Source organism: Trichogramma pretiosum, unplaced genomic scaffold (genome assembly GCF_000599845.2).
Source record: "Trichogramma pretiosum strain Unisexual culture from Peru unplaced genomic scaffold, Tpre_2.0 scaffold48, whole genome shotgun sequence".
Lineage (NCBI taxonomy): Eukaryota > Metazoa > Arthropoda > Insecta > Hymenoptera > Trichogrammatidae > Trichogramma > Trichogramma pretiosum.
Genome location: NW_019641228.1, coordinates 430,520 through 438,202, shown reverse-complemented (window position 1 = coordinate 438,202; position 7,683 = coordinate 430,520). Strand labels below are relative to the sequence as shown.

At 37.6% G+C, this 7,683-nt stretch overlaps 2 protein-coding genes across 6 annotated transcripts; one reads left to right on the top strand and one right to left on the bottom strand.

Annotated features, from left to right (window-relative positions):
* The first annotated feature begins 227 nt into the window (after positions 1-227).
* Positions 228-7,644, top strand: LOC106650192 (tudor and KH domain-containing protein homolog). 3 transcript variants are annotated; one of them, XM_023458308.1, is made up of 10 exons: positions 238-300; positions 371-496; positions 798-898; positions 968-1,361; positions 1,432-1,650; positions 1,733-1,902; positions 1,990-2,201; positions 6,413-6,614; positions 6,845-7,069; positions 7,153-7,643. In XM_023458308.1, exons 3-10 carry the CDS (start codon positions 806-808, stop codon positions 7,384-7,386), a joined length of 1,749 nt encoding a protein of 582 aa, XP_023314076.1. In that variant the 5' UTR covers positions 238-300; positions 371-496; positions 798-805; the 3' UTR covers positions 7,387-7,643. The 3 variants fall into 3 exon arrangements, with proteins under 3 accessions (XP_014223583.1, XP_023314076.1, XP_023314077.1); XM_014368097.2 differs by having other exon boundaries at positions 228-496; positions 971-1,361; positions 7,153-7,644; XM_023458309.1 differs by lacking the exons at positions 238-300; positions 371-496 and having other exon boundaries at positions 503-898.
* Positions 2,221-5,821, bottom strand: LOC106650193 (protein roadkill-like). Of its 3 annotated transcripts, none has more exons than XM_014368099.2 (5): positions 5,332-5,821; positions 3,542-3,732; positions 2,935-3,470; positions 2,713-2,854; positions 2,221-2,645 (listed from the first exon to the last, which is right to left on the bottom strand). In XM_014368099.2, exons 2-5 carry the CDS (start codon positions 3,717-3,719, stop codon positions 2,383-2,385), a joined length of 1,119 nt encoding a protein of 372 aa, XP_014223585.1. In that variant the 5' UTR covers positions 3,720-3,732; positions 5,332-5,821; the 3' UTR covers positions 2,221-2,382. The 3 variants fall into 3 exon arrangements, with proteins under 3 accessions (XP_014223585.1, XP_014223584.1, XP_014223586.1); XM_014368098.2 differs by having other exon boundaries at positions 5,322-5,820; XM_014368100.2 differs by lacking the exon at positions 5,332-5,821 and adding an exon at positions 3,833-5,315.
* Positions 7,645-7,683: the final 39 nt, after the last annotated feature.

Below are 7,683 nucleotides of genomic sequence, written 5' to 3'. Positions count from 1 at the left end.
CTTAACAAAATCTTCTTGTGACAATTGTTAGTAAGAAAAATATAAAAATAATATCGACTCAAAACGCAGAGAAAACGGCTACTCCAATTTTACAAATTTGAATCTTACGAACGATCGGCAGCCGAGGCAAGCAACGTTACAGCCGCGAGTGTGTAGCACGTGCGCGAACATTACGTCATTGTATGTATCGTGTTGGGTAGCTTATGTTTACAGTCCTGTCTGTATACACCAGCTACTACGGCCTGTGACGGCGAAGACTGAAGCGCGAAGTGAACCAATGTAGTAAGCGAAATTTGCCAAGTTGGTATCAATGCGGAATACGATATTTCAAAGTCAACTTGAAGAAAATTCTGCTAATTATACATTCCAGGCCAGAACAGAAAACCTACGAATTGCTTTGTTTTGTTCCTGAAGCCCGCACAAAAATTTCGCCAGTACAAAAAAAATTGCAATTTTCCTTTCTCAGTGTCCGAAGACGTTGTTGACATACGAATCTGTGAGTGTATATGCTCAAGCCTTTATTAAGATATAGCATCTATAGAAGTCGCTCGTTACATCGATGAGTTCATAGTTAAAATAGGAACGAACGAGTGTTTGTATGTATGGGCGGTTGCGGCTTTTTAGCGCTAATTCCTTTTTGAGGTTATCGAAAATTTCAATTGCAAAAATTGTATCATTGTGTTGTTCCTGCATACGATTTCATCAATACAAACCACTTGCCTTCTACTCTCGACATCAGCTCAAAGGATAATTTTCATCATTCAGCATTATTACGCCATCACTGTGATTTATTTCAGAATACAAAATGCGAATTTCACCGGAGAGATTTCTTCTTCCTTTGTTCGTTAGTTTTACGCTCTCAACAGCGGGAGTTGCGATTTTGTACTATTTGAATAAGGTAGCGTTTACACAAACATTAGTTATTGTGTTCTTGGCACACATTACATTCGCACGAATTTTGTTACAGAAGATGGAAGATGAAAAAAGAAAGAATAAAGGAAAATATTGCAGAACCATATCACTTCCCAAAGAACACATTCCCATAGTCATAGGTCGTGGAGGCACAACCCTTACAAATATTCAAACATCCACTCATACAGTCATAGAATTTGCACCAGCTGAAGTGAGCTCATCGCATCAAGACTGTATCATAAAAGGAAAAAAAGAAGATGTGGATCTGGCAGAAGAAAAAATTCACTCAATCATCAAATCAAAACCTAAAATTGAATCACATCATGAAATAGTACCATATTCTACAGTTACATTATTAGAAGAGCGAAATGGACAATTACTACACGCCATTCAAACTGAAACAAATGTTAAAATAATTATAGAAAAAATACCTACAACTAGCACTTCATGTAAGGAAATGTATAAGACAATTTCACTATATTCAAGTTAATCATTTAATTTCAACATGATCATTTTTAGGTCAATGGAGATTAACTATCAAAGGTACAAGTGAGCAAATATCTAATGCAATTTTGACCATTGAAACAGAAAAAGAGTTGCTAAACAGACAAAATGAAGATATAATTGCTAATATTAGTAGCAGTATTACTAATATTAGTAGCAGCATTTCTAATACTAACTCTCCAACTTCTCAATCCTCTAAAAATACTTCTGGTATTTTTGACGATTTTTGTGCTTGTAAGAATACAAACAAGTATTTAAATTACAATTAAATTGATATAATACTAGTTGAAGAAGGAAAAATTATCTTTTTTTTTAGTGGATCTCAATTTGACACAAATATTTTTTGGTGGAATTAAGAATCCAAGTCAATTTTACGTACAAATGCTTTCTCGTAACGATTTGAAACATGATTTTAAAAATCTAACAGAAGAAATGGACCAATATTATAAGAATGAAAAAAACCGTGATTCGCACAAGATAGACAAAGTAATACATTTTTTCACTTTTGTATGAATTGTATATTTGCTGACACTAATATTTATTTAATCTATTTATTTAATCATTGCAACGCAGTTGGAAGTAGGAAAAATGGTAGTATGTAAAGTTTCTGGCTACTGGATGAGAGCAGAAGTAATAAAAGATCATCCCTCGCAAGCAGAATTATTTTATATCGACTTTGGGTTTAATAGTCGCGTTGATAAAAAAGACATATATGAGTTGCGCACAGATTTTTTGAGTCTTCAAAAGCAAGCAATTGAGTGTTGCTTAGACGGTATAAAACCTTGGTAAGTAATTTTTCGATTCTTTCTATAAACTTAATCATTTATTAGCAGCATGCATATTATTTACCACATAATTAAAGTATTATTGTATTGATTTAAAAATTTAAGTTCATTATTTACAAGTTCAGGGGAATAATTTGGTCATCACAATACATCTTTTTTTTTTCAAAACAAGTATTAATATTCAATTGCTCAATTCACTATCGTCCACGCTAGATTTTGAACTTCCGATACTGTCACAAATCTCGTTGAATAGCTCAGGATTGACTTGTTCCATCATTTTCCAAGCAAAATTCTTCGTAATGCTCATCGCATTTTCCTCACAGTATGCAAGACCGGCTCGTTTAAGATGTTCACAATCATATTCATCGGCCCATAATAATCTTGTAGCCACGTTCTCCGGTGTTATAGACTCGGTCAAACTTCTCTCACACAATTCTTTCAGCCCTGTAAAAGAAAAGTAATAAAGCCAATGCATTATGTAAACTAATAGATAGCTTGTAGCAAATAATACCTTGCAACCTAAACCGCAAAGATAGAGAAAGTAGAGGTTCAGCCAAATTATCCATGTTGTCCACGTGATCAGTGTAGATGTAACGTAAGAGCTCCGTGGCTACTTCTTTCGACAAATCGAGTAGTTCTAATTTGTACTTGATCTAAAATCATAAAAAATGTCAATGAATACGAGAAAAATTGTCGCAATTGATAAAAATGAAAACTTTTCAAAGCCATTCACATTCTCTGGGCAGTAATCCTTTCCGGAATCGTCCGAAGTTTCCTTGCGCTCTTCGTCCGTCACGGCTCTTATCATGTCAGTCAGAACGAGACTTCTCGCCTCGATAATGCATCTGTGCACCGGCATCTCCGTAACATCCTTCTCGCTCGTTTTATCATCCCCGGCGCAGATCAATAGAGTATCGATCGCCTGCTGGTGTTTTAGTAATCGCGACATGTCCTGCGACAAATTGTGCTTCTCGCTCTCGCAATACTGGATAATTTGTATTTTAACGAGTATTGACAGTTCACCGCTACTGGCGTGACTCTTCTTGGTCAAATGGCGACCCTCGATACTGAGGTCTCGATGCCCAATCGACACCAGCTGGTCAGTCGAGCGCAGCTCCATAACCGTACGATTGACGCTGCAGTACTCCCAATAATTCACGTCCGCGTTGAAGACGGCGAATTGGTAGCGAATCTTCGCCTGCTCGGCCTCGTCGATCCGGCAATTGAGGATATTTAAGCATAGGACAACTGGATTCGTTAATCTTTTACCTGCGTGCAAACACTTTTGTAACTTAACACGAAAGTTCATGCATAGTTTTTTTGCTCTCCAACCGACGTACCATTAGGTCCTTTCCAAAATCTGATGGACATGTTCCAAGTGCTATGAATGCCATTAACGTTGATGTCAAAGCTTGGACTTTCGATGGACTTTTTCTTCGAAACTGTCTTTTTGTAATTGGCTATTGGCCACGTGTATTTGAAGATGACGTCGGAAACCGTTGGCATTAGCAGTTCCATGATCGCTCATCAACTGCACATATTCATAAAAAAAAGAAATTCATATAAATATTCTACATAATATATCAAGATTTTTAGCGTGTCACGAAGCACGGTAATGAACTCAAACGTACAAGCCAAAGCGATTAGGAGTTGTGGTTGCACGGTTCGATGCATTTGCTTTTGAACTCGAAAGCGGAGCTAATCAATCGCGCGCAAGTTTCTCCGCGGCGAGAGCATCGCGTGCGAGCTTACCTCGACTATTTAAATACGTTCACCGCGATGTATAGTTGATAGATATGCACGAGGCAAACTAATTACTCTTTCTTTCTATTAGTTAGCCAACTGAACACGAGTATACTCCACGCGGTTGCGCATCTTTTGCGCAATTGCAGTTTCAATTACGTATCATTTTTTTTTCAACTAAACCATAAATACATCTATGTGGTTGACAACACTTGGAACGAATCGGAAAGAATATAGGAACTTAACGATACCGAGTACAGATGCTCAACACTTATTTGAACACTTTAGATGCCAATATTATTCCCAAATTCTTAGGGTAGGTGGTAGATGTATTTACATAGCTTAAAAGCTTTAGTGCTCGTCTACCCATTCACTTGCAATGATCAATTGTTTATATAGGAAGTACGAAGTAAAATAAACTCGAGAATAATGATAAAAAGCAGCCGGTATATGCAGCAGCATCTCAAGTTTAAAACGTATGCAACTATTGAGTTGAACGAGTAGATTAATTCAATTCGACGATCATGGCATTGCTCTGGCAGTTTCCGTTTTTGCGCTTGTTTCGGCACGTGTCGTCTTCGTCCGCGAGACTCGTACGCGCGAGAACGCATAAAATGCGCTTTTCCATTTTTCCATCTCCATCCTCGCGTGAATGTACGTGAATTATCATCTCTAGGCTTTGCTCGTGACAAACATTCCGATGAGCATATGCAGACTAAGCTCGTTGCCGCAGAAGTGACTCATGGCTTCACAGAGAGTACGAGATATATTATATACGCGGCATTACTGATTTTGCTTCGCTTGATCGTTTCGGCGTTAGATTTTTGCGTCGTTTTTTTTTTCATCCTTTTGTTCCGTTTACATAACTTTTCCCCCGATATACATAGAGCGACAATTGGACCGTGGAGAAAAAAGCTCGCCTTTGTATATCGTGACTGCATTGCAAAAAGTAAAATACAATAAAAAGGCGAACCAGCTTGAAGCTTGATTATTTCGCACAGGTGATAAAAAAACGCGGACGCGTGACGCGCGGCGACTTTTCCGTGACTTTTCGACGCAAAAATCATTTCCACGACGTAAATCATGTAATGCGCGTTCTCATTGGTATTACGATAAAAAATTGCCGAACCGAAAGAATGAAATTGTATCGGCCTCGCAGAGAACAAATAAGGTGGTAAAACAACAGCTAATACTAGAGTGAAAGTGCGTCGCAAAATCAAGACCCCAGAACGTATAGACATCTCATAAAAATCTATTTTCGTTCTCTATCGCGGGTATTTCGTTGTAATGTAGGAAAATTGTGCTAGTTGTTCCTTCGTTACGCTGAGCATTTTAATTCTCGACCGAGAAAAAAAATCATTCGCTTTGTCAACTTACGATACTCAACTTGGTCCAAATTTAACTATCACAACATATAGTCTTTACGTTATACTAGGCATATGCCACATGTATGAAAGAGCGAAGGCCCTCTTCAAGCTCGCCGCAAAACAGCTACTACACTTTACTTCGTTTTGCACTTGAAGCCCATCGGAAGCTTCTTTTACTTTCTCTCTTTTTCGCGCACACACATGAAAAGTTTAATTATTATCACGAGAATCACGCGATCGACTTTTCTCCCTTGCTATGCTTTCGGCTGTGTATTATAAAACACACGAGGCGCAAAACTCGGCGTGCACAGTAGCAGCAGCAGCAGCAGCACGCGATGCGAGCGAAGCGTCGAGTGCGCGCCAGTTGGCGATACGTTACGAGCTTACGTGCATTCGACGTGCCACTGCCACGCGTGTGTGTACTATCGTCTGCATATACACATATGAATGCGTACATAAAGTCACACAAAGACGCAATATAATGTTGTAGCGCCAAGTCGTTAATTCAGCGAATGCCGCGAGGAAGAGAGAGAAACTTTGTGATCGCATGCGTGCGTTGAATGAGCGAGCCGCGTGTATGTCTACTATATATCTGCACCGTATAAAAAAAATCCAAAGTTGATGTAAAGCGAGCATTGGAGCTAATCCAATGGCTTACACGCACCTAGTCGGCGCTATTATGACTTATCGCTCTGTTTATGTTAAGTTCTTCGTGCTTCTAAAACTATTCATCTATATTGTAAATCTGCAGCTTCTGCGTCATGCGAAATTATACTATTGAAATTTTCTCATTCTCAAATCTCTTTTTCAAAATTTTCCACTTTCAGGTCACGGCGCTTCGGTTTTATTTATATAAGAGCTAATGTTTTAATTCAAAATTCGCGCGAGCGCGCGAAATAATCTCTTTTACGCGATCAATGAGTTTTACTCGAGTGTCTTTTAGACGCTCGCCAAGCGAGCAAAGCTCTCGGCATATTTTGGCAGCGAGCTCGTCTCGTTTATCATCGACTTTAACAAGAATCAACAATTTTCTTGTGCTTCTTAAGCCAACTGATTTTAATTTAGAAATAGCAAGTAACAAGATATTATTACTTTTTTCAGCAAATCATCATCGGGACAAGAAGTATGGAGCACAAGCGCTATCAGAGAATTCATAGTCATGAGCAACATAAAAGATTCGCATCGATTCGTCAGAATGAAAGGTTGCAGAGCCCGCAAGTATACCAACGAAAAGTCTTCTCATCAAAAAACTGAAACTTCATTTGTACCACATGTTGATGTAGTTGTCAGATTATCCAATGGGGTATGTACATATTTTGCTGTTAAAAGTGAATTTTATGTCATTTCACTTCCATATGATGGAGATTTTTTTGCATCTTCATCTTATTTTTTTATTTAACGCGTTGTACACACCTTTAGAAAGTTTTTAGCACGCTTGTAATACTACCATGAAAATACGAAAAAAAATCTCTCACATCATGTATATAATTTTTTATTTTACCCAAAATTATGCAAAAATCATCAAATTTTCAGGATCTGCTGGACGTAGCTCAGGAATTGATAAAAAAAAACTTGGCTGTTGCTGATACTAATGACGAGAATTCAACAACACTCGCGAAAACAACAAAAGAGTCAAACGACCTGGTCGATAGTTGCGAGGAAGCCATTGGCAAAAATGAAACCACTGATACTCTCTTAAATGGTGCAACCGACAAAATAGACTCGATATCTCCACAAACTCCAGTACAATTACACAAGGTATATTGCAAAATCTATTTACAATAAAAGTTTTATTTTTTTTAAGAACATATATATTCCAGACTAAATTCAACAATTTTCAGATAGAAGTAATCGATTTAACATCGTCGCCACAATCTAATGGTACAAATTCATCTAATTTAATCGAAGCAGAGAGAAACACTCCGTCTACAGGTCGTGACAAGTCATTACCTCACAATCCTTTTAGAGGTGCAACTGGAGTAAAAAAGTACACCTTTATTCCGGCTGGGGCTGAGAGTAGTGACGAAGATGATTTCTACGATGACGACATTGATGGTTTTGATGTTTGCTCATAATCAGAGCATTAGCACATTAGCATTACATTTTTGACTTATGTTTTAGTCGCAGTTTAATAAGTTTTCACACGCGGCTGTGGATGGTTATTCATTTTATGTAACCCAAGTTCAGTTATATAGTCGTTCTAATTTCAAGCTTTACAATAGCGTTAAAAGTAAAATTTGTTGATTGATTTCTTATATAGTTCGTACCTACTTCAGCTTTATAATTGAAAAAAATACGTTACTTATAAAACTACAATTATTTTTAGTTCGTATATTTTTTTTGTTATAAGCTACTTATTTTAACAAATTAAA

Bases quoted from the DNA above. Each gene is read 5' to 3' on its own strand.
- LOC106650192 (XM_023458308.1), top strand. From the start codon at position 806: ATGCGAATTTCACCGGAGAGATTTCTTCTTCCTTTGTTCGTTAGTTTT. The intron at 1,903-1,989 runs GTAATACATTTT...ATTGCAACGCAG, and splicing joins ATTCGCACAAGATAGACAAA to TTGGAAGTAGGAAAAATGGT. The intron at 7,070-7,152 runs GTATATTGCAAA...AACAATTTTCAG, and splicing joins CTCCAGTACAATTACACAAG to ATAGAAGTAATCGATTTAAC.
- LOC106650193 (XM_014368099.2), bottom strand. From the start codon at position 3,719: ATGGAACTGCTAATGCCAACGGTTTCCGACGTCATCTTCAAATACACG. The intron at 2,855-2,934 runs GTGAATGGCTTT...TTATGATTTTAG, and splicing joins AGGATTACTGCCCAGAGAAT to ATCAAGTACAAATTAGAACT. The intron at 2,646-2,712 runs GTATTATTTGCT...TTTCTTTTACAG, and splicing joins TTTGCGGTTTAGGTTGCAAG to GGCTGAAAGAATTGTGTGAG.